Raw genomic sequence first — 26,869 nt, forward strand, 5'->3', positions numbered from 1 at the left:
CTCAGGCCATCAAAGATACAGTGACTATGCCTCCAGGTTCCTATTTAGATACCTCTATAGCAATACCCCCAAGTGTCTTGGGACACTTTGCCATTGATGTGCTAAGGGCCAAGCTAACTTTCTGATGAGCCAACATTCTCCTGTACTGTGATGCTAATAGGATTCGTGTTTCAGTCTAGATTTCCTGAAAGCCATACAAATGAATTTAGCCACTGCCTCATTGTAGGAATATCAGAATGATATTTGATCCCTAAATTGTTAACTTGTGATCGTCATCACTCATAGAGACTTATGTCTTTGCCGAGTTAAAATGAAACAGCCAATGGATGGCACGATAAACATCATTTGGGACCTGGTGATGTACTCAGTTTTCATAGTGCTCACCTAGCATGCTTAAAAACTGGCTTCCATCCACAGCACCATTTAACTGAATGCTTGTAATCCCAGCACTGGGGAGTTAGAGGCAAGAGGATCAAAAGTTCATGTCCCGCAACATAGCAAATTTGAGGCCAGCCTGGGCTACATGAGACCCTGCCCCCAAATAAAAATACATCATCTGTCTTTTCTCCTGTCTCTGTTGCTTGCAGTTGGTAAAAGCATAGATTAAATTGCTCTTCAGTTCAGCCTGGGGAAGCAGCAACATGGGGACGGACTGTGTGAGCCATTATGTTGAGTCCATCTCTCTGTATCTCTTGCAGGCTATGCCCAGGAGGAAGTGCTGAAGGAAGAGGAGGAAATAAAGGAGGAAGAGGAGGAGGAGGAAGACAGTGGTTCGGTGGCTCACCAACCGGGCAGCAACGATGCTGGCACAGATGAGGAACTAGAAACAGTCCCGGAGCAGAAAGGCTACTTCAGCTGCCAGAACTCTCCAGGGAGCCACCTGTCCAATCAGGACGCAGAAAACGAATCTCTTCTGAGCGATGCCAGCGACCAGGTGTCCGACATCAAGAGCATCTGTGGCCGAGATGCCTCGGACAAGAAAGCAAATGCTCACCCCAAGCTTCCAAGTGAACCCCATAACTGCATGGATAAAATGACAGCCGTCTATGCCAACATCCTGTCAGATTCCTACTGGTCAGGCCTGGGCCTCGGCTTCAAATTATCCAACAGCGAGAGACGGAATTGTGACACCCGCAACAGCAGCAACAAGAATGATTTCGATTGGCACCAGGACGCCCTGTCCAAAAGCCTCCAGCAGAACTTGCCCTCCCGGTCTGTCTCGAAGCCCAGCCTGTTCAGCTCGGTGCAGCTGTACCGGCAGAGCAGTAAGATGTGTGGTTCGGTGTTCACCGGGGCCAGCAGGTTCCGCTGCAGGCAGTGCAGTGCAGCCTACGACACCCTGGTGGAGCTGACCGTGCACATGAATGAGACGGGCCACTACCAAGACGACAACCGCAAAAAAGATAAGCTCAGACCCACAAGCTACTCAAAGCCCCGGAAAAGGGCCTTCCAAGACATGGACAAAGAGGATGCTCAAAAGGTCCTGAAATGTATGTTTTGCGGCGACTCCTTCGATTCCCTGCAAGATTTGAGCGTCCACATGATAAAGACAAAACATTACCAAAAAGTGCCTTTGAAGGAACCGGTACCAACCATTTCCTCTAAAATGGTCACACCAGCCAAGAAGCGTGTTTTCGATGTCAACAGGCCTTGCTCCCCGGACTCCACCACAGGGTCACTTGCAGATTCATTTTCTTCCCAGAAAAATGCCAACCTGCAGCTGCCCTCCAACAGCCGCTACGGCTACCAAAACGGAGCCAGCTACACCTGGCAGTTCGAGGCCTGCAAGTCCCAGATCTTAAAGTGCATGGAGTGTGGCAGTTCTCATGACACCTTGCAGCAACTCACCACCCACATGATGGTCACAGGTCACTTTCTCAAAGTCACCAGCTCTGCCTCCAAGAAAGGAAAGCAGCTGGTGTTGGACCCGCTGGCTGTGGAGAAAATGCAGTCTCTGTCTGAGACTCCAAGCAGTGATTCTCTGGCCCCTAAGCCATCAAGTAACTCTGCCTCTGACTGTACAGCCTCCACCACTGAATCAAAGAAAGAGAGCAAGAAGGAGAAGGCAGAGGAGATCAATGAAGAAGACCAAGGCATGAAAAGCGAGGAATATGAAGACCCTCTACAGAAACCTCTTGACCCTACCATAAAATACCAGTATCTGAGAGAGGAGGACTTGGAAGATGGCTCAAAGGGTGGTGGGGACATTTTAAAGTCACTGGAAAACACAGTAACCACAGCCATCAACAAGGCCCAAAATGGTGCTCCCAGCTGGAGCGCATACCCAAGTATCCATGCAGCCTACCAGCTGTCAGAGGGTGCCAAGCCACCCATGGCCATGGGCTCCCAGATACTACAAATCAGACCCAACCTCGCCAACAAGCTGAGGCCGATTGCCCCCAAGTGGAAAGTCATGCCGCTTGGCCCTGTGCCCACAAACCTGGCCCTGTACGCTCAAGTTAAGAAGGAGACGGAAGACAGAGATGAAGTGGTGAAGGAGTGTGGGAAGGAAAGTCCCCGCGAAGAGGCCACATCTTTCAGCCAGTCTGAGGGGGAGCCTTTCTCCAAAATCGAACCACCTGCAGAATCCAGAAAGGCGGAGCCCTGTCCACTGAAGGAGGAAGAGAAACTGCTCAAGGAGAAACCAGAGCCGTTAGAACCCGTGTCCTCTATGAGCAACGGATGTGCACCGGCTAACCACAGCCCGGCCCTGCCTTGCATCAACCCACTCAGCGCCCTGCAGTCGGTCCTGAACAACCACCTGGGCAAAGCTACGGAGCCCTTGCGCTCACCTTCCTGCTCCAGCCCCAACTCAAGCACAATCTCCATGTTCCACAAGTCCAGTCTCAGCGTGGTGGACAAGCCGGTCATAAGCCCCACCTCCACTAGGCCGGCCAGTGTGTCCCGACACTACCTGTTTGAGAACAGCGACCAGCCCATTGACCTGACCAAGTCCAAAAGCAAGAGAGCCGAGTCCTCGCAAGCACAATCCTGCACGTCCCCACCTCAGAAGCATGCTCTGTGTGACATTGCCGATATGGTCAAGGTGCTCCCCAAAGCCACCACCCCAAAGCCAGCTGCTTCCTCGAGGGTCCCGCCTATGAAGCTGGAAATGGATGTCAGGCGCTTTGAGGATGTTTCCGGCGAAGTCTCAACTTTGCACAAAAGAAAAGGCAGGCAGTCCAACTGGAACCCCCAGCACCTTCTCATCCTGCAAGCTCAGTTTGCCTCGAGCCTCTTCCAGACATCAGAGGGCAAATATCTGCTCTCTGACCTGGGCCCACAAGAGCGGATGCAAATCTCGAAGTTCACAGGACTCTCAATGACCACAATCAGCCACTGGCTGGCCAATGTCAAGTACCAACTTAGGAAAACAGGTGGGACAAAATTCCTGAAAAACATGGACAAAGGGCACCCCATCTTTTACTGCAGTGACTGTGCGTCCCAGTTCAGAACCCCTTCTACTTACATCAGCCACTTAGAGTCTCACCTGGGCTTCCAAATGAAGGACATGACCCGGATGGCAGCTGACCAGCCAAGCAAGGCGGAGCAGGAGATTTCCCGGGTGTCGTCGGCTCAGAGGTCTCCGGAAACAATAGCTGGAGAAGAGGACACAGACTCTAAATTCAAGTGTAAGTTGTGCAGTCGGACATTTGTGAGCAAACACGCAGTAAAACTCCACCTAAGCAAAACGCACAGCAAGTCACCCGAACACCACTCTCAGTTTGTAACAGACGTGGATGAAGAATAGTTCTGCAGGTATGGGTTTGCTCCCAGGTGATGGTGGCCATGGCCTTGTGAGGAGCATGTTCAAAGGAGATGGTTCTGCTTAGAGGCAGAGGGTGTCTCCCGAGGCCACGCAAGACTGTAGCTTGCTGGTATGAACTTAACTTTTACAAAAGACAGAACATGATGTCCCAGCCATTCCCCCATGTCCTTCAGATTAGTAAGGAAGTAGGATACAGTGCATCTAAGACAGGTGAGGCTCACGTTTGCTTATTGAGCCCCAGAACACACAGTTCCCCTAGCGACCTAAGGCCTGACCTCCAAGAGGACTAGATTCCATTTTGCCATCTGCCTTCCCACAGCAATGCTGACGTAGAGTGGGGAAGAGGTGAGCACCAGAGTGAAGATGGAGGATCACTAGGGCCCATCATATACAGAGATAGCGTAATCAGTTCACAAATGGTCCAATGTTATCTTTATGGTCCTTGCAATGAATGCATTCTGTGGCTGACTTTTATCAATGGCTACCTTTCCAGCATTCCCTGTTTCTTTCCTACATTCATTTTCCTACAGAAGACCAGGTACCCCTTAAGGGGAAGAGTTGAGATGCACTGTTCTCTGTGCAACAGGGAGATGAGAATGGAGGAGGCTTTTGTTCCGGTTTCTGTTAGGGTAAACTCGGGATCGAGTCCACCATGAACAAAGACAGATACAAAGCATCCCTGAGAGTTTATTTTGCATATAGAAACGGATGCCTTGCAACCCGCATATGGTCACGTGCGTAGGGTCCATCCCACAGCTTCAAGGTATTTTTTATTGAGCTGGGGGTGCAGTTAGGTAGCAAAGCACTGGCCAGGCATGCAAAAGGTCCTGGCTTCAAGCTCCAGTACCGGAAGGAGAAAAGAAAAGAATTTGTACCATGTATCATAGAAGTTCAAGCCTTGTATAGTTACCAGTACCCAGGTTTTTTACATCACCTCCAGGAGAAAGGACGGAGACCAAAGGCGAATGCCTTAGCAGATTAGTCACATAGGCTGTGTTCAAATGTTGAGCATAAGTGAGGCTGGATGTCGACAAACCTCTCATAGGATTCCTCTGCTTCCTTTTCTCTCCCCTCCAGCATGACACCCCCATACTCTAGGGACCCCAACACATATTTAGATTGACCTCTGCCTGGGGCTACACCCCAACACAAGGACCCAACATAAACTAAAGCTTCTGCATTTCCCCCCTCCCCACCCCAGCTTCTGTCCCACAGCATTATGTATTTGCTCTTAATTAATTCATGACAAAGTATGGAAAGCTGGTATTCACTTCTCATATGAGCCCTCACCACCCCCTATTCTCAAAGCATTTGCTTTACACAGGAGACTTTCAGGTCAAGCTCTACAGGTGTGAACGGCAGGGGAGTTCCCGGTAGAGAAGGGTCCTTCTGTGGCATGGCTCAGAGTGCACCTCACAGAGGCAGAGAGGTTCAGAGCATGAGGATGGTCAAGAGGAAAGGAAAGGAAAGGAAATACACGCTTGACTTGACACTCCAGCCTCTGGGTGGGAATCCATGCTTCTGACTTGGGTGGGCTCCAGCGAAGACCACCCGTGTTGTCTGCATGCTTTTATCACGACAATTAAATGTGCCGGGCAGATTCATCTCCGGCTTTCCAAGCATGACTGTACATCTTACCTTATTGAATGGAAAACTATTTCGCATCTGTTGAACCCACACGTGAGCTCGGGGTTCCGCCACATGCTATTTATTTGCCATATCACATTTTAAATTTTTATGTAATTAGCCATTATGCTCTTCTGGTCCTTGAAAAAAAAAGGTGGACTACATAAAGTACCTAGAGACAAGAAGTATGTTTCAAATCTAATAATTGTGGGTCCAAACCACAGGGAAGAGAACAAATAGGCGATGTTTATTTTGTGCTATAATAAAGACCAATTTTCCACCTGTTAGGCCTGTAATCATTTTTTAACTGCGATATGTTAATAAAGAGAAGGGAGGAAAAGGAAGGCTTCAGTCACCCTGAGTCAGAATCTGAAGCGTCCACTATTTGTTCTAGAGAAGTGAAACTCAGCCCATAATTGGGGGATTATGCAAAGGCTACTTGTAAATCCAAAAACCACATGGGTAAGATCGCGATTTTTTTTCATCTGTCCATATTTGTACAGAATAAACGCTTCTAATTTATGACAGTGTTATCATTATATAGAATAGCAAGGCTCTGTCTTTGTGCATTCACGGCCTTGCTGGGATGTCAGACAGAGTTGGGTTACATCAGAGGTCTGGAGTCATTCCACCCAAGGAGAGTGTCTTGTGGGTTGAAGAGAGACTGTGGGTGCTGGGTGTGTTTGTGTTTAGAGGGAAACTATGCCAATCTGCTTAAATGGTTGCCCCCATGTGGGACAAGGGGGTATCTCGAAGCTTGGCTCCTCTAGGAAAGAGCACTCAACCAGAGTCGTTAACATAGGTCCTGCCCACTTCTTAGAGCTAATGCATAGGATGGTTTGTTTTTGTTGTGTTTTTTTTTTAAATTTTATATACTTTATTATAAAAGAGAAAACTTGATGGTTTTACATGGTCACAGGATTCTACTGTCATCTGGAATTCTAATCTTAGCTGATAGGGAGCATGATGCAATATGTGAAAAATGACACGTATTTTAGAAAAACATCAGGATATGATGGGATATTCAAGAGTTTACCATATTGATGTGTTTCTAAATGACATGAATTCTGACCTGAATTTTCTCTCCTTTCCTGTGCCTTCCTTGAATCCTGTGAACACCCTGCCAAGTAGCAAAGCCAAATTTTCACTTAAAATTCCTTCGAAAGCATTAAATGGGCATCCCCTCTTTTAGGACATAACTGATCTAAAACAATTTCAGCATATATTTGTATATACCTTTAAAAGTCTCTTGCTCTTCGCTAGAATTAAACAGAGAGTAAATCATTGAGTCTCAAATGCATAAGGACTTCAAATTATAGTCATTACCACGTAATATAGTGTACGCATTTAACAGCACACCTAACCTTGAGATTGCTGGCAGAAATGTATTCTAGTCCAACAAGCTACCTGCCACTTCTGTTATGGATGGCTTGATGAAAATGTATGTTCAGGGTGAAATGCATGGAAGGCTGCCAGATAAGATAAAGGATGGACGTCTAATCCAGTTGAACTTGCCCTTCAGATAAACCACAGAGTCTTAGTATAGCTGTGTCCCAAATATCATGTGGACTATAGTTTTATTTTCAAAAAGGAGTCATTGTTTGCATGAGAGTAATTTTTAACATGGAAACCTGTATTTCTGTCATTATTAATCATGTAGATTACATGCCAATCTACAAAGAGCCCAACAGGCTGGAGTCATTAAAGCCTATATAAGAGGTACCCACCATTTCTCTGTCCATTAAAGAAAGTCCCTTCTTTCCATTCCTCCTCCCTCCCTCTGGTCCTTCCACCCCTCAGCAAATATTGGTTGTGTTTTAGCATGCACCACATTCTATCTAGTGATAGGGCATAGCAGTGAGCCATCAGGAACACTGATTATAATAGCAAACTGCCAGAATTTGTAGCAATTGCTTCACAAGAATCCCTTCGTGCTATTCTCACAAACAGTCCTATAAAGTATGGGTTGATTCAAAGAAATAATGCCATAGACACAGTACTACATTTCCCAAGGTCCCACTACCTCTGAACTTCATTTATGCATTAGCTCATATCAAGAAGTTTACCACGGCAAACATGGTAGTAGTCCCAGGAAATAATATAACAGCCAAAACGAGAGCCTGCCATGGAGGCCAGTGGCAAATATGTAGATAGCAACTCAGAGGGAGTTGCTGAATGGAGATCACAAAAGGAACTCTTTCCCTGTCCTGGGGAAACAAAGATGCGAGCACTCATTCTGGGGAGTATTTGGATGCTCAGGTCATCCACCCTAGCTTCCAACTTCTTATCATCCATGTGAACCCCATTTTATTTGTAAAATGGGGGCATCATAGCCTGCATATAGGAAGGAGTTGAGAATTATAGAAATGCATGTGATTCCCTTGCAGAATGCCTGGTATTCAACCAGTCCACAAAAATAAGCCCTGGAGAATTGGCACAGCCCTCCTGTGTCCTGCAGCCTCACTGGAAGCACCTGGAATCTACAGTCCTCTCAGATGACTGATTCATATCCAGACAGTTGTTCCCTTTGTAAACCTCAGCCTTTGAATGTGGTAGCAACAGCAGAACTATCATTGATTGGCCTCTTCCTATGAGTCAGGAATGGTTACACTCAGCATCCTCATTTTGAAGGAAGGACATCCTCAGCGAATAGGTTTCCATCATCCTTCCATTCACACACAGTCAGCAAAGGTAGGCGTCCCAACCTCCAGCACCACGTGTCTATCCACTGTTCATCTATCTTCCACTCTTGGTCTCCTGCTTCTTGCCTGAGTTGAGGGTCTACTGTATGACTAACAGACAATGCATAGAAAAGGTTTGTAGGTAAGAGCTATGCCAAAAACAAGGGTCCCCCAGGACTCCTAGGCACCTCAGGCTATATCACAATTCTGATGGCCTAATGACACGATGCAGTACAAGAAATGTGCCCTTCTGCAATTCCGCTACCCCATGGACATCACAGAGTGAGGACAGACAGCCATGGTGTCCCTGAGTGCCTGGATCTCAGGAAACCACCATAATACATGGATCCAGATGTTAACGAAAACAGAAATATCACACAGAAATATGGGGACCGAGGGATGACCTGTGGTGTGAAGCGGGCACCCTCCTTCCTGCCATTCTAATTCCCCCATTTAGTATGATTCACATTTCTATAAAGTATCTAACAAGACATCACCCAGACCCACGTGGACATATGTATACACTATCTTGACTCTCAGGAATTCATCTTAGGCGAACAAAATAAGATGAGATCAAGTGTGTTCAGGGTGGTATGGCCACAGGTAGAGACAAAATGAGAAACAAGGAAGCGGGGTCATGTGGGAGGCTCTGGCCCTTCTCACATAACAAGAACCGAGCAGAATCTTCTCTAATTTTTTTTTCACTTCATCTGAGCGATCTGCCTTACCTCCCTGGGCACGTCGCCCCATCACACTTTCCCCTCATTTGGACTTCTGAGCGCTCGGTCTTGACGTGTGTAATTCGCTGCTTTAATATAGATCAACATTGTTTTTAATTTACCCCAGTCTGCCATCACTATCATCTTTTCATTTAACCAGACGTGATTCTGGGTTTTTTTTTTTTTTTCCTTTTGCTAAATTGAAACTCCATGAGCGACAGGGAGTGCAATGTTTTAATTAGCTCATATTTTTTATATGGATTTATGTCTTTAAAATACATTTGTGTAATTCTTCAGCTAAATTAAAAACGTCTTTCTGCAAAAGCGAGGAGGGAAAATAAAGAGTAAATTGCGTCATTAGGTTCGGAAGACGCACGGAGAAGCGGGGAAGCCAGCTGAGGGACACAGCACACGCAGTTGAGGGGCTGCTCCCGGAGATCATCTTCAACTTGCCCTTCATTTAATGAAGTCTTTCTCTCCAAAAGCATTTTTAAAGAAAGGCTTGGGGAGGGATTTTTTTTTTTAAGGTCCCTCGTAAGTATACAGGCAGTTACCTTCCATGAGCTCATCTTAAAGCCAACCTACCGCCAAACAAAACAGAAAAATACGAGGGGCGATGATAAACCGTTTCCTCTGCATTTCTCTCTTTGTCTGGTTTTTTTAACTATCAAGTTTAAAGCTTTCCACGATGCTTTTTTTTTTCCTACTTTATAGGAGACAAGTGACATTCCGTGGTAAATGCGAGAAAAAGCCATGCAGAACTGAGATCTCTCTAATGCATTGACACTAACTTGCCCTCTATTGTTGGAAATGAGCAGGCGCTCATGATTGTTCATCAAACAGCTCCTAATGCTGTTAAGGCATTCAGCTATAATTTCTCCTTGCATTTATAATTACTGTCATAGACTGCACACCTCGGTGAGCAGATTAAAGCTATAAACTATTTAGCCGAGGCTCTCCGACGAGGGACTTGATTTGTCTGGCAGGAGGTATTTGTTAGGGAGCTTGACACTTCACATAAAAACGACTCAACTTGATGAAGAACAATGCAGTTTGAGCAATGCGGGGATTTTAAATCAGTGAGGATGCCACGCCCCGCAAAAATCACAGGGCAGTTTGTTAAACGATATGTAGGCCAGGGGGATGCGGGATGCGCTAGGCTACCAAAATAAGAGGATCCACTGTTGCTCAGCTGCCTTTTCTCCACTCTCCTCTGGAAGATCGGCAGTTGGTGGAAAATCTATGTGTTTCATGCTTTGCAGTGGACCCTTTGTAAATGTTGTGGGAGGCTCATCAGGCAAGGGAGAGGGATGTCAACATCCCCAAGGTACAGAAAACTCTGTGGCTAGAGGGAATATATACACTCAGAATGCCAGGAGTATACGGGAGATCATTGGGTAGTTTTTCTCCCCGCCTAAAGTGTTTATGTGTTTGCGTATGAGAGCTTGTAGGCACATGATATGTTCAAGTGTGAACTGTGTTTCTATCAGACTGATTGCATGACTTTTAGATATAAAAGTTAACACAGGTCTATTCTGATTCTGTTATCTTGTAAGAACTGGTACTCCTGAACCAGGAACTATTGGTATGTGTGAGTTGTTGGTGTGCATGTATTGGTTTGCATTGCTGAGAATCAAACTCAGAGCCTTAAACATTCTAAATAAGAACTCTACCTCTAAGATACACTCCCAGTGTGTGTGTGTGTGTGTGTGTGTGTGTGTGTGTGTGTGTGTACGAGCGTGTGTGTGCTTGAGCATGCATGTGTGCACATGCACAAGATGAGGGGAATCCATTGTACATACTGATACATTTCACAAGAAACGTATTTTTCATGTACTTTGAATATATCCAGCCCCCCTCCCCACCTACCTGCTATCCCCATTCATCTCCCCTTTTATGTCTTTTGCGATAGGCTCTCTATATATATCCCAGGCCGGTCTTGAACTCACAGACATCCTGTTTCTGCTTGCCTCTCTGTGCTTGGATTTCAGATCTGCTGGATAGGCTTTTTCATGGACTTTGATTTTCCATGGAATCATCCTGTACCCACCCACGTCTCACAGCCATGAGTAAACACAAATTTAGTTTGAAAGTGTCGCTCAGGGTACCTACAGAGTACCTATCAAAAGTCAGAATTATGTGTTTGCATTAAAATATTTGGGAGTGACAAATGCAAGCACCCAAGAGCCAGGAGGTGGCATGCAAACCCAGCAGGCTGGGCACAACTTTGACAAATTAAAGCAAGGATCCCTGGGTAGCTTTAACATGGGAACAAGGAAATCTTCGTCTTTGTGGGAAGACATTTGATGTTTCCATCAATGAGTGTCATTAGTGTGTTTTGGGTTGGTTGGTTGGTATTGTTTTGAACACTCTTCAAGCTAAACACGGCATATCAGAAACCAGATCCAACTTCCAAGTGACCGGTTTGGCAAGACCGATGGAGACAGAGGTCCCATCTCCTGGGTTCTTTGTCCCCTCGATCTTGATGACACTAGGGCCTCAGTTCTTCCAGCAATACACCACTCTCAACTATGGAAGAGCCGTGGGTTCATCAGGCTGCCCTCGCCTAGAACAGAAAAGCAGACGTAATTTCTAAAGGTGCCAGCCAGCCAGGTTTGCTGAGGACTTGTCAGGGAGAGTTTCTGGGATTTGAGCAGCAACCAGAGACGTTCCCAACACGCTGAGCTGAGAGGATCACCCCGTGTCTTTGACAGTCTCCTCTTTCCACAGTTCACGCCCTCCTCCTGTTTCCCACCTCTCTTCCATAAGGGCACGAGCCCCATTGTGGGTGCAGCTGGTGAAATGGCACCTGTGTGCTAATCCCAATGATATTTAATCAATGATAATGTCCCTAACACATCCTGACCGATGATATTTGTTCAATAGGCACAGCAGATCTGCAAAGCAGATATCATTCTCCTTTTAGAGACAAGAAACCCCAGGCTCATCAGAGAAGGGGCACCAGGAACCTGAGATCCACAGCAGCAGGGGGCAGAGCTGTAGCAGCAAGCCAGAGCCTCGGGGGTCTATACTCAGGGCTGTTCACATAGTTCCAGCCTCCTGCATGCATCCCGACTTCACTGTACACTGAACTCTCAGTGTTTCTGAGCTCAGTGCCTTTAAAGTGTGTCACATCTTCAGGGGCTGATGTTTTAGGTCTGGGTTAGGGGCTGGGGAAGTGTCTCAGTGGGTAAAGCGCTTGCTTGTTTGGTAAGTGTGAGGACCTGGGTTTGATGCCCAGACGTCATGTAAAGCCCGAGGCAGTGGCCTGTGTCTTTCATCCCAGTGCTCTGTGAAGAGATGAGAGGCAGAAACAGGAGGAGCTCCAGAAGCTTGTGGGCAGCTGCCCTGTGCCTGGGTCAAAGGATCAAATGATAAAGAGAGTCTGCCTTTGACAGTCTCGAGAAGTGGTCATCCAACTCTCACATGTGCACACAGCATGGCCACACCTGCCACTGTTTACACAAATATGTGTGAGTGAGAAAGTACACACACACACACACACCACCACCACCACCACCACCACCACCACAAAAAAAAAAAATCTAGATGATCTTCAATACCATCAGCATGATCACAACATGCAACTGGTTAAAAATAAAACAAATGAAATAAACTATGGGTGGCTATACCTCAGTTACGCTAATACAAACAGTGGAATGTTCTTGAATGCTCAAACACTGCCTAAAAAGCTAGGAGCCCAAAAGTACTCTGTTCCCCCTGAAGCGCTAAAGTCTAAGCCAACTTTAGCTCTTACAAGCCACTCGGTATCCTTACCAACATACAAAGGCCCACAGCTTAGGCAGACTCCTGTGCAGTGACATTGACCCTCAATGGATTGCTTCATGGCCCAGATAGAGTACCATGTGACGCTCTCCTCATTCGCCCAGGCACCATGATCAAGTGCTTCCTGTTTGCCCCCGGCAAGCACTTCCCATGTGTTCTGTGCTCTTCAAAAACCCAAGGATGACATAAACAAGGCTGGCAAGTCTCAGGTGCAGGTGTTTGCCAGATAGACATGAAGTGTCACAATGCAGGCTCACCAGGGCCTTTACAGGGAGCTCAGGAAAGGCCTCTTGAGTGTCACCTTCAAAAATTTTGGTGAAATTTAATTGCCACTGAGCTGTATCAGGAGGTAGGACTCTCAAGATGTGATTAGAGTCAATGGCAACCTCATGGCCATCCATCAGTTATCCTGGGAGTGAGCCTGCTATGATGAGTATGGGCTCTTGACAAGAAAAATGGGTTGAGGGGTAAGGATGTAGCTGAGTGAGTAGAGTGCTGGCCAAGAATGCCTGAGTCCCTGTGTTCCGCCCCCAGCAGCATATAAGCCAGACGTGGTGATGTGCGCCTATAATATCAGCAGTGGAAGTGGGACAGAAGGGTAAGTTCAAGGTCACCACTGGCTACATAGTGAGTTCAGGGTCAGCCTGGACTACTTGTGACCTTGTCTCGAGATGAGAAAGGGAAGGAGATGTGTCTGATTTCGCCTCTCTTCCAGTATGTGATACCTCCTGACAGTTACAGCAGAGACCACATCAGACAAGTTCTCATCAGAGATGGCCTTTTCATCTTCCCAGTGTCCATAGCCACAAGCCAAATGTACCTATGTAACTTACCATTTGCCACTGGAGGTATTGTGGGATAGAGGCGGAAAATGCACCAGGAGTCCCTCTGTGCTGAGACCAGCCAAGCAGCACCAGGACAGACGAGGTCTCCGGGAAGATGGCAGATCACACCAAGACACCGGAGGCAGTCGCCCGCCTGGTTTGTACACGAGAGCTGGGGACCACCTATGGTCTTCACGTTTGCATGGCAAGCCCTTGACCAGCCTGAGCCACCTCCCCGGCCCAAGGCATTGGCTTCTCTTTGACCGATTAGACAAAATAGCTGTAGGCTTTGGTTTCAGGACTTGCTCACTTCCATACATTACTACCCAGGACTCCTGGCAGGCCAGGGCAGTAGCACTGGGAGCTCATCTCAAATCAAAGCCATCTCCCTGGGGTCTCCCAAGTAGAAATGATCTCATTCTCCATCATTACATATGTTAAGAATCATTTCTATATTAATAACAGGGTTATAATACTGATCTATTTTTTAATTCAATGAGTATTTGTTGAGCATCTGCCTTGTGACAGACCCTAAACAGGACGCTGGAGACAACAGGCAGACTTGGTGACACTGTCGTCCCATGGTGCTCCAGTCAGAGCAAAAAGCCAGATGACAGTCACACAATCACAAGTGAGCAAAACACGCTGATGAGAAACGCCACCAAGGGGAGACCTGTGTGCCTCTAAGAGTCCCTAGAAGGGGCTTTGACCTGAGAGGGAAGGCTGGGGAGACTGTCAGGGCAGATGTCAAGGACAGCTAGGTGTCAGTGCCTGTAACAGGAAGTGTGATCCAGGTCAAAGGGGACTTGTGTGCCGAGGCCCTGTGAGGAGTGAGATGGAGGAAACTCAGGAGCCCAAGAGAAGTGATCAGGAGGGAAGAGGGGGGGATGATGGGAAGTAAGTTGTGATCCCTTGGCATCTCCTAAGGTTTTAGCCTGTGCCCTCCCCTTACCAGCACCTTCACTCATTTCAGTGGTCATCCCGATGCATATTGCATAAAATGGCACTGGGGCTGGTGGTCACCCTGAAATGCCCAGGCTCGCCCTCAACGGCAAGGGAGGATGGTGGACCAACTGCCACCAACTCTAAACACACATCGCTTCTACCATGTGGCCCTTGTCACCTGCACCATCTCCTCTCAATCCAACAGCTCACTTTTTAAAGCCAGATGCTCATAAATGCCTACAAGATGAGAGAGGGCTCAGTTGGTTAAATGCTTGCTGCGTGAGCATGAAAACCTGGGTCCCCTGCATCCTCTTAAAAAGCCAAGCATGGCAGCATGCATCTGTAACCCCAGCACTGGAGAGGCAGAGACAAGAGCATCCTGGGGTTCACTGCCTTGCTAGACTAGCCCAATGCATAAGTTCAAGGTTCAGTGACAGATGCTGTCTCAAAAATCAAGATGAAAAGTGCTACAGGAAGATATCCAGTATCAAAACCTGGTCTCTACATGTGCACATACACACACACACACACACACACACACACACACACACACACACACGCATCCCACACATGTAGGTACACATGCATGTACTAAATCATTTATTCATGCACACATACATACATGAATGAATAAAACTAGGCGAGGAATAAGAGTCCTAAGGCATTAGCCAACACTGGTATCTGCTGAGCACTCCATGTCTGCTAAGCCCAAACTTAAGCAGTTTCCAGAGCTGCCTTTGAGTTCTCCCAGCAACTTCTGGAAATGGTGGTTTGGCTGATCTTTACTTTTATTACAGTTAAGAAAAATGGAGTTCAAAGAGTTCAAGGGACTCTTCTGGGGTCACTCTCCTAGTAAATGTTGCAACTGGGCTCAAACGCCTCCAGCAGAGCTTGTGGTCTTAGACCTCTGTGACCTCCCGAGGGCCACTCCTGTGTCATGGTGCAGGAGGGCTGGCTGGGTCACTGAGGGCTGGGGTACTTGGGTCTTTGGAGAGGAATGTGTAGAATTTGAACAGGGGAAATGTCTCCAGAGTGGGACATATATTTAGATGCCCACTAGCCCAAAATATCTTTCTTCTCTAATCTTGGATCAGCCCCCAAATCTATGTTCCATGTGGAATATTAATTGAGTTTGAACAAAACACAGACCAGAACCTGAATTACTTACATTCACTTTGGCACATAGAGTCATAGATGGGAACCTAGGGACCAGAAATGGCTCTCTCTAAACAGGAACTGAAGATGTTTTTATACTGGTGGGCTATTGACATGGGTCTGGGTATGGCCATATGAAGCAGGCATCAATCATAAGTGATGTTTTCTGACCATGATTCCTTTCTATTGTACCAGAAGCATCTGGAGTCTGGAGACTGGCCTCCCTGGTTCAAGTCTGTGGCGTGCTTCCTTTCCCGTGCATGAATATTGGGTGGGGCTTCAAATGCTAGCTTCTGAATTAATATCATTGATGAAAAATGAATGATAATTGCTTTCAAATATCTGTCTCAGTTGGCTACTGTCCTAGTTACATTCTGTTGCTGTGATAAAAAACACTCTCACCAAAAACCAGAAACCAAAAACTCTGAAGAGAAAGGTTCATTTTAGAGTATGTGTTCAGGTTACAACCCATCATTGAAAGAAGTCAGAGCAGGCACTCGACAGAAGCCTGTAGGCAGGAACTATGGAGGAACACCATCTGCTAGGTCACTCTCTGGCTCACCCCGGAGTCATTTTTAGCTAGGTTGTTTTTTTAATTTGGGGGCTATTTTGCCCACATGTATGTCTGTGAGGCATGTGTGTACAGTGCCCATAGAGGCCAGAAAAGGGTATCAGATGCCCTAGGACTGGAGTTACAAATGATTGTGAGCTGCCATGTGGGTGCTAGGAATCAAATCTGAGTCCTCTGAAAGAAGAGCCAGTGCTCTTAACTACTGAGCCATCTTCTAGCCCCTACTTTTTTTTAAATATAACCAAGGACTACTTGCCCAAGGAGTAGTGTCTTAGTCAGGGTTTCTGCTGCTGTAAAAAGACACCATAACCATGGTAACTCTTACAAGGAAACATTTAATTGGGGCTGGCTTACAGTTTCCGAGGTTTAGTCCATTACTATCACGGCATAAAACATGGCCGTGTGCAGGCAGACATGGTGCTGGAGAGGGAGCTGAGAGTCCTACATCCGTATCAGCAGGCAGCAGGAAGAGAGAGACACCGGGCCTGGCTGGAGCATCTGAAACCTCAAAGCCCACCCCCTGTGACATACTTCCTCCAACATTTACTTCATCAGGGCCACTCCTCCAATCACGCCACTCCCTATGAACCTGTGGAGCCATTTTCATTCAGACCTCCACAAATGGTATAGCCCACAGTGGACTGGACCCTCCTCTCAATTAATAATCAAGACAATCACGCACAGATATTCCTATCAACCTACTGGATCTAAGCAGCAATTCCTCAGTTGAAGCTTCTCCTCTCAGATGACTCTGGGCTCTATCAAGTTGGCAGTAAAAGCTAAGCAGGACAGATGTTTCATTTGACTAGCCACTGATCAAGTAGAACCAACCATTGTCTTCTTCATAGGGCCATGATGAAGATTAAAGAGATTGTTGACATCTACAACCAGATTCATAGTAGGCTCCCAGCTAATCTGAAACATTCTTGTCCTGAGTCTCAGAGTTCAGAAGATCCATCATACCTGACCCAAATCCCACCAGGACCACTTCTCTCTGAGCCTCAGCCTCTTCTTCCCAGATGTGCAACTTATTTTTTAAAGGTTTATTTATTTATGTATACAGTGTTCTGCCTGCATGTATGCCTGCAGGCCAGAAGAAGGCACCAGATCTCATTTCAGGTGGTTGTCAGCCACCATGTGGCTGCTGGGAATTGAACTCAGGACCTCTGGAAGAGCAGCCAGTGCTCTTAACCACTGAGCTATCTCTCCAGCCCCCGACGTGTAACTTATGATGCTAGTCTTCTAATAAGGGTGCAAACACCCCAAAGACTCAAAATGTCCCGATCACTGAGAGAGCCTGGAACAATCGTGGTGGCAGAGACCTCGTGGTTTCCTTTCTTGCTCCTAAGTTTATACTCCAGATGGTGAGATGGTCCATTGGGAGCCCTTGACAATGGATCTGGCACACAAGCGAGCACCAGGTGAACTAGACTTTCCTCTATATCCCTCCACCCCCTTAAATGCCTCCTCAAAAAATACAGATCCTCTCCCACTCACTTAAGATTTATATCAAAAGCTAGGATAGATGTGCCACTTTATTTGACTAAATAAGGACATCATGAATACAGATTAATCCAAAGTAGTCCTTGGGGGTGGGAAGGAAGTAATGCCCCGGGCAAGGAATAGGACAGAGTATTAAACAGACATTTCTTCCATTGCTTTCCATCTCATTTCCCCCTCTCACTCTGTGTCTAGCTACCTCAAAAAATCCTACTTATAATCACACAAATTCACTGGTGGCTGGAACATGCTCAAGAGAGATCTGCATTGGAATTTTCCATTCAGATGATGATGGTGATGATATTGATATAATGCTGATATTAATATGATATGGCAGTGATGGTGATATTGATGATGAAGGTGACACTTTTGGTATGATGATTATATTGATATGATGTTGATATTATATGACATGGTGGTGATGATGATATTGATATGATTTTGGTGATATTGGTGTGATGTTGACTTTGATAAGAGATGGTTGTGGTGGTGGTGATGAATATGGCAATGATGATGATGGTGGTCATAAGAATGAAGGTTATGATACTTATATTATGATGTGATTATATGAGGAGGAAGAAGAGGATGTGAAAAATGATTGTGATGATATTGACATGATAAGATGTTTGTGGTGGTGATGGTGATAGTGATGAATATGTTAGTATTTATGTGATGTTAATAATATTAATATAATGTTGATGAGATTATGATGGTGATGATGATTATAGTGATATTAATATGGTGGAATGTTGATGGGATGGTGATAATGATGGTGATATTGATAGATGAGGTGATAAAGATGAGATTGATGAGATGCTATTGGTGATACTGATATGAGATGATTATTGTGATATTGGTGGTGGTGGTGGAGAAAGGATATCAATGAGATGATGGTGGTGGTACTACTGATATGGTTGTTGGATGACATGGATTAAATGTGGTGATGCTCATGCAGAGAACTGTTCCCCGCACAGAATTTGTCACTGTTGTCCTTATTTTCCTTGACAGAGGCCTCACACTCACTGAACCTTGCTTTGAATTGGTTGCTTTGTCAGTAATAGTAGGAAATACACACCTCTCCTTTCGGTGCTTTCTTTAACAAAAAGAACTGACATACTTTTTAAATGATCTCTGAGGAATACAAAGAGACTCTAACATCATTCACAAATTTAACTTTGAAGAAACAGAAATTGCTCTTTAAAAAGTAGGGATAAGGTAAGACCCTGGGCACAGGGAAGTCCACCTATAAAGGATTCTGTGGAGATGTCCGGGGATTCCTGATACTATACTTGTGAGTGAGTATGTGTGTGTGTGTGTGTGTGTGTGTGTGTGGTGGAATACAAGAGAAGCACCTGTGTTTCCCTTTCATGGACCCCCCCCCTCAGCATACACGGGAACTACTCTGTCCTTAGTGCCCGAAAATGGAGCCCCCAGGGCAGCCTTCACAACAGTTAGTTGATGTGAACTACAGAGCCCAGCTGTGGCTTGTCGAAGGCCAAGTGATGAGTGTGATGTGGTAGGGCCCGTGTGTGCAGAGCCTCAGTCTCTCCCTTGAACTCTTTAAGGACACAGCTTTGATGACGCCAACTTCAGGTGAGAACCAAACCCCAGAGAGGTACAGTGACCAGCAAGACCAAACAGGTAGGACGCGAAGGGGCTAGAATCAAGCATGGACCAGAATTACAATCCTGCTCGCAGCATCCTTCTGGTACATCTTGCTCCAATTCTCTCAAGTGTTTACTACACAGAAGTGTGTGCTATAGACAAACCTGTTGCTCTCAGAGAAGTGAATGGGGTGGGGGTGGGGAACGTTGCAAACCCTCCAAAGCCCAGATGTTTGGCACAGACAACTTTCTACCACTCTGTCCCTGTAGCAGATAAAGTCTCTAAGTATGCTTGGCTTTATCTGGTATTTTTTTCGTCAATGAGGAAAAAAAAATATGTTTCAGGTTACGTTATTTTCAATGCTACATTACTCGATTTCACAGTCAAATAATTCTATTTTTGCTCACCAGAGGACTGTGTCCTGTTTAATTGTTTGTGGCTGTTTCCTTCCCACATGTTTGCTGGGGCCTTCACGTTACCCCTTTGCTGCCTTCCTTTGGATTCTCTTGAGTGCTGTAACCATGGTGATGGGTCCCTATTTGATCATCTCTGCTCTGCCTTAGAAGTTGAAGAACCAATCAGTACCGCTCCATCCCTCAATCATGAGAGGTTGGAAATCGGGGGGCCTTTATGAGTGGAGGGGAGGACTGCCAGCTGTCTCAGGGGGTGGGATTCTTGCTGCCTGGAATCCTGAGAAGGAACTGTAGGCCAGCTAAGTCAGAGGCGAAGAAAACAGACTCAAGGAACTGGGACCTTGGGCTGGCTCTCTGCTTGCTTCTTGAGGACCTGGAGCAGCCACCTCTATGATCCCACTGCCTCTCCTGGCATATGACTATACAAAGACCAAACTCATGGGTTATAATGAAGATAAAATCAGAACAAAGCAGGAAATCCCTGCATAGGAGAGCAACTGGTGTCCAGGATACCTCGGTTAACAGCCTGTTCTCAGACTGAGGAGACAGATCAGTTAGCCACATGCTTGCCTCATCAGCTCAAGGGCCTTAGTTCAGACCCAGGAACCCATGCTTTAAAGGCTGTGAATATGGTCACATAGAGACAGGCAGATCACCAGCCTACTTGGTAAGATCCAGGCCAGTAAGAAATTTTGACTCAAAAATAAGGTGGATTGCTGGGCAATGGTGGTGCATGCCTCTAATCCCAGCACTTTGGAGGCAGAAGCAGGCAGATCTCTGTGAGGTCAAAGTCAGCCTGAGAGAGTTCCAGGACAGCCGAGGCTACATAGAGAAACCCTGTCTCAAAATCTTAAAAAAAAAAAAAAGTGGACAGTGCCTGAGGAAATGCACCAGGGGTTACACCCACATGCACAAGTGTGCACCTGCTCACACACACACACACACACACACACACACACACACACACACACACACCCTCAAAGTTGTTGAGACTGACCCTTAGCCTTAGAAGGTAGGTTGGTGGCGCTGTCTACCAATTTTAATCACAGTAAGAACAGCCAGTAGATGTGACATGACAAACCAAGTCACACCTTCTGCCTTGGTGATTTCCATTTGACAAAGACAAGCAAACAGACGCCTGGTGTGTGCTGGGAATTTGATCGGAGCTGGGACTTCAGAGACTGATCCCACCCACAAAATGTTCTCAGCCCACACAGAAGACAGACCCCACCAAGAGCTACCCTGTGCTCTGCACTGTCACAGAGCAGACATTGAGCTAAGGGGAGACGAGAAGCGAGGCTGGATCTGGAATGAAGACACAGACGCACCATGGCTCCCAGCTGCTGTCTCTTTTCTCAGCCCCATGAAGGCAGATGCTCACCTGGGTTTCGCTTCTTCCAAACAGCAGAGTACAGTTTCGATGAAGCTGAGTGTGGGGCTGGGAGTGAGCATTGTAGTAAGTGTTTGCCTGAGCCTCAGTCTGACTCTCATGTCGTGCCCCCCAACACACACACACACACACACACACACACACACACACACACACATTTTCACCGAAGCTTGGGGCAGGGTGTGTGCCAGGTTGGCTCAGTATGGCATTTGTTAGAATCCAGACTACCTATAAAAATGGGAAGGAAGGGAGGAAGAGAAGACGCGAGGCTCTCTAGGAGTTGAGCATAATTTCCTTTTGACACCACCCATGCATAAAGTGAATAATGCTCATGTCAGTCCACAGACAGATCAATAGACAAAGGTGTAAGACATTTAGTGCGGTGCCCAGCACATAATAGCTGTCCAGTAAAGGTGTCCTCGGGCTTGGAAGAGCCGGGGAAGCATGAGGAAGTAAGAAACATTTCCAGAGCTCTGTATAAATTATTTGTCCAGGAGACTGATGCTCTGCCATGAGCTTTGTACATCTGGGTTACGGTTTGTCTTTCTGGGTCAGCCTTGGAGGTATGACTAAAAGGAAGAAGGGAAGGAGGAAGGGAGGGAAAGATGGAAGACAGAGGGAAGGAGGGTGGGAAGGAGGGAGGAAAGAAGGAAGGAGGGAAGGAAGGGAGGGAAAGATAAAGGAAGGGATGGAGGAAGAAAGGGAGTGAGAAAAGGAGGGAGGGAGAGAAGAAAGAAGGAAGGAAGAAAAGGAGGGAGGAAGACTTGTATTCAAATTGAGGGACCATGAGATGATAATAACACTAATAACTAACACTTACAGAGCACATAAATACAAGTGACCATTTCCAGGGCACTGAGGAGACATTGAAGAAGAAAAGGACAGTGTGAGGGATTGGGGTGGGGCGCTGCTTTAAACACAAACTGGTGAAGAGAGGAAAGGCAGCTGACCAGGAGTCAGGCACCTGGCAGGTTGGGGATAGAGCATGCTGGATGAGGAAATAAGAACAGAGTGATGCAGTCAGCGTCACAGGCTTCGGGTGACATTGGGACAAGTCAAGGATACATGGAGAACTTCAAATTGCCCTCGCGGCCCCCCCCCCCCCGACCTCATGGACAACCACTCATGATGTTGAAACAGACAAAGACCCAATCTTCTTTCTTTCTTCGAAGTTTACCGTGGATGATGTGTGGGATGGGTGAGAAGGGTTAAAACAGGCATGAGACAGTGGTGAGTGACTGGTGGGGGTTGGCAAAGAAATTTCAGGGCCTTGGATGACATTGATCGCATGGAGGCCGCAGCCATGGGAAGAAGCAGCAGAGGGGGTGTGGGTCATGCAGAAGACACACCAGAGTCTGGGAAGGGGAGGAACAGCAAATCAGGAAACGGTGGCAGAGGGGGCAAACCCTGTCGGCCTCCTCATCTGAGACGTGGGTGGGCTCCAGAGAACCAGGATACAGCGGGTCTCCTTCCATCTTCAGGGACCAGCCCAGTTCACAATCACACCTTTCCTGGGCCTGGACCACGAAGAATTCATGGTGATCCAAGGAACATACTCCTTTTACGCCTCCTTGGAAACTTCAGAGTACAAAGGCGAGGTCCCTGTGTGCTGCCTCCCTGGTTTCCATCCTAACTGAACGCCTCTTTCCCTGTCTGCCTCCCGCCTTTGAACACCATGACTAGACAGTCCCAACTGGAGGCAGGGGTGGGGGTGGGGCGGGAGGGTGGAGATTTTCTTGTGAACTGGAGTCACACACTGTTTTTGCAGAATGATTTAATGTCCTTTTCAGCATGCCCATGACAGCTGAAATATCCCCTAATGACTCAGTTTGGCGGCAGAGTTCTGTGGATCGGAGGAGAGCTGATGAGGATGTCAAATGTCAATAAATGAGAGATCCGTAATTGTAGCAGCTTGACGCTGAAACAAGCCAGGGAACGGGGGCTAGGTCACAAGGTCGCAGAGGGTTGACACGATGCAAACACCCGAGAGTCTTTGAAGTCAACCGGACAAAAAACCGTGTCCCATCTCTTCTTCCCCAAGGACGGGGTTTCTGTCCCTGACCCTTCTTCTTTACCTTCACCATACCCCTTCCCTAGATGGGAGCACAGTGCATACTACTGTCCAGAGTCCTCCGGCTCCTTGTCGATGCGGAGTCAACATGGCTTTGGGTCTCCTAGTGTCTTCATAAGCTCTCTTTGGTCTCACTCATTCGAGGCTACTTGGCCTTGGCTAGAAATTGCAATTCTTTTCTGCTCTACTCGCTTTCCGAGAGCATGATTTAAACCGGAGAGGTCTGTGTCAAGGATCCCAGCGTGTCCCTAACAATGGGGGGAAAGACCCCCCTATAAATATACCATTTGTGGTCTTGCACTTTGACAAGCGTGAGTGAACTGAAAGAGCCAGGAATGCTGGGAAGTCAGAACTCTCAGATCCATTTGCTTAAGCACTCCGCGAGTTCCTCGGGCTCACCTTATCAAGCAGTGACCTCTGAGACTCTGGGTTGCCAGGTCAAAAACACACATCCAGCTCCGTCCTCCAGCTAATTTTTAAATTATATATATCATGGTAAAGAGGCCCTCGTGGTGAGCCTTACAGGCTATTTTCAAGATCTTAAATAGGGAATTATAACTGGACACCAGTGACTGCCTATAAGTCTCAGGAATGGGGTGTCTGTGACATGGACCTTCACTGGGAACAACAGCAGGGTACCAAAGAAGAGGGGATCTTGAAGGGGGGGGGATTTTAGGAGAGGAGCTTGCAAGCCCCAAATCATGAATTGTCTGGGTTGACGGCCAAGGTTTTCACAGGGCCAAGGGGTTTATTGCCGCTGCAGCCGCCTCTTCCGTTCCTCCTGGAAGTGTTTACTTCTAGTATGTGTATGCGTGTGTCTGTGTGGAGATATTTGCACACGCACACAGGAGCCCAAGGAGATCAGAGGAGCTGGACTTACAGAAATGTGTGAGCTGCCAGCATGTACGAGGAACCAACTCAACTCTTCTGGGCGAGCCGTACTTGCTGCTTGCAATTGAACCTTCTTACCAGCCCTGGAACAGTTTTGTTTTGCTTTGAAAGGGAAAGTCTGTCACAGGCTGAGAAATCCATCCTGAGGCTCACTAGGGACAGCAAGAAGACCTTGGGCCACATCATTCTGGACAGCGTGACTTCCCGTTAACGCACAGGGAGGCAGGCCATGTCAGCTGGGGCAAATGGACATGTGGGTTGGGTTGCCTCCATCTCCATCCAGGTTCCAAGACTCTCCAGCAGTAAGAGCAAAATGTCCTGACCCAGCCCAGGCTGACCTTGGCCTCACTGTGTAGACCAGGTTGGCCTTAAACTTAAGGAGAGCCTCGGTGTCTGCCTCCCCGTGCTGGGCTTCCAGAGTGTGCCACCATGTCCAGCTGAGAATCACTGCTTTAGAATCTGTACCTGACCCGCTGGAAGCAGTCACAACAGTTTGCTCCTATAGCTAACCTGTTAGTCTTTAAATCTGTTGGCTTCTTGGTCCTTTGCCGACAATCTACAACTACTTTGACAACACAGAGGCACGTTGGGTAATTCTGACAAGGCTGTGGTTTGTCACTCCATTTACTTCCGGTCTTCTACAGAAACTTCAGTGACTCTGGATGGAGGCAGAATTTTTTTAATGTCATGCAATGGAGGATGAGCCTGAGGTGATGAGGAAGGAAGAGGACTATTCTGGAAATGTCTAGGACAGAGCAAACACTCTCGATACAGTAGCCCTACTCCTTATGGTATGAGCTTGGAGTTGTGGCTTTCAAACTGCCAGTTGTTCTAGGCAGGTGGGCCAGAGGAGGAGGGAGAGACAGGAAAACCTAACTGTGGCCAGTGCATCCACCCCAGCGCCAGTGCGGGTTCAGACAGCATGGGAAAGCATTTTGTGAGTGCTGTCCAGGAACAGGAACGAGGAGATGGCGAGTGACTGGAGAGAAGAAGGAAGCGGGTTCATAGGTTCACATCTGGGGGCCCAAGACACTAACAACTGGCCCTTTAGAATCAAAACAATGAGCCCGTGTCAGGAGAGCAGGAAGGCGGCCCTGGTGAAGCTTTTACCGGATAAGCTGGACTCTAGACCAATTCTCTCCAAATGACCCTGGCATCACCGTCTGTGGAGCAGACCAATTCTAGTCTGGGATCCACAGGACTGACATGTCCCCTGCTTCCTGTTCTCCCAGTCTAAGGCTTCTCTCTCCTGGAAGGTCCTCTACTAGGTCCATTAGGCACTGGGTCCGTGTTTGATTGGCATGACCCGCAAACAGCCATTCTTTCCGTAAGAGCACACGCCCAGTGCTGGGCCAGGCGGTCACAGTGTTTGAGCAAGAGTGAAAGTCGGCTGGGCAGTGGTGGCGCACGCCTTTAATCCCAGCACTCAGGAGGCAGAGGCAGGAGGATCTCTGTGAGTTCCAGGCCAGCCTTGTCTACAAAGTGAGTTCCAGGAAAGGCGCAAAACTACACAGAGAAACCCTGTCTCGAAAAACCAAAAAAAAAAAAAAAAAAAAAGAGTGAAAGTCAACCAGAGGAGCTCCCTGGTTTTACTCGGTGAAGTTGGAGGTGCTGTGAGGACACCTGAACACAGGAGATGTTGATAAGCACAAGGTAGCATGCACATGCAAAACTTTGTAAACTGTTGCTTCCCGGGGAACTCAGTGGGCACATTTCCCATTTAAGATAAGTGTGAAGCTTCATCAAAGGTAGATGTCTGTCATGGAACAGGCTCCCACTGATGAAGGAGAAATTGTAGGCTCAGTGGCATGCACCCCTCCTCAGTGACTCATCACACATAGTCACATACTTGCGCGTGCGCACGTGCATGCACAAACACACACACCCTTCCTGCTTTCCCATATGTGAGAATTTGCCCTGTGTTTCTCAGTGTTTGCCTTGTTTACCCCCTCTCAAAGTAGATCCAGACAAAACCTCTGTTTTGGTTCAGCCAGAACCTGAATGGGACATTAGGATCTCAGGACAGAACGACAGACAGGTTAAAAGACAGGATGAAACACTAGCAGAAGCAACTGGTTGGAGCAATTCAGCATGCAAGGTACAGATCTTAAAGTAGTGTCGCCAAGCTGGGCGTGGTGGCTCAAACCTGTGACCTCCCTTCCTTCCCCTCACTGTCAGGAAGCTCCTTGAAGACCTCATGCACAGGACCCTGAGCCTGTCATACTCGCCGCCAAAACCTGGCGACATGAAGGCCTTCACTGAAACCATGTGCACCATAGCTCTCCTCCTGCTGCAGCTGCTCAACCACAAGGTGTTTTATAGCAGGTTCCCGAAGCCAGCCCGTTTACATCAGGAATTATAGCTGATAGCCAAGAGTGACTTCCTGTGATACTATGTGGCAGAGCAAGCAAATTAATACCAGAGGTAATAAATGCCAGGCTTGAGCATGAAATATGTCCCCTACCATCCTGGGATTAAGAATTTTAAAATGAGGCTCCAATCACCCAGCATCACCCACACAGAGCCTACCACACTCTGCCCTGGGTTGTGGAAACCACCATAATAAATGCATATGCACATCTATATAACTTGTCCTTCTTTTCCTTCCTGCATGGAAATCAAACTTGAACCTAGAACCTTCTGCATGCTAGGCAAGTGCTCTGCCCCTGAGCGGCACCTCCGGCCCTATTCTCTCTCCTTCCTCATCATTCAGTCGGCAGACATATTCCTTAGTGTAGTCTACATATACATGCACAAAGCCTGAAAATGAGCAAGAGACAAAGCCAGTGACTTAGTGGAGCAGTTGAGCTGTTTGGTGGTGATCGAAGGTGATGCTGTCAGTGTTGAGAGTACAAGGCCATAGGACCAGATGGGAAGGCAACCTTAGAAGAGTGGTCACAAGGGCCCCTTCTGAGGAAGCAGC

The 26,869-nt window shown here is 47.2% G+C and overlaps 1 protein-coding gene across 3 annotated transcripts in view; it reads left to right on the plus strand.

The window, feature by feature from the left end:
* Positions 1–26,869, plus strand: part of Tshz2 (teashirt zinc finger homeobox 2) — a 454,836-nt gene that overhangs the window by 261,101 nt on the left and 166,866 nt on the right. Inside the window, exon 2 of one of the 3 annotated variants that reach the window (XM_028885094.2) lies at positions 699–3,759. In XM_028885094.2, coding sequence (XP_028740927.1) covers positions 699–3,751 — 3,053 coding nt within the window. In that variant the 3' untranslated portion in view covers positions 3,752–3,759. Of the gene's footprint in view, positions 1–698; positions 5,918–26,869 lie in introns of those variants that run through there. The other 2 variants (XM_028885095.2, XM_028885093.2) reach the window with 2 other exon arrangements.

This window comes from Peromyscus leucopus, chromosome 1, assembly GCF_004664715.2.
Source record: "Peromyscus leucopus breed LL Stock chromosome 1, UCI_PerLeu_2.1, whole genome shotgun sequence".
In the NCBI taxonomy this organism is placed as follows: domain Eukaryota; kingdom Metazoa; phylum Chordata; class Mammalia; order Rodentia; family Cricetidae; genus Peromyscus; species Peromyscus leucopus.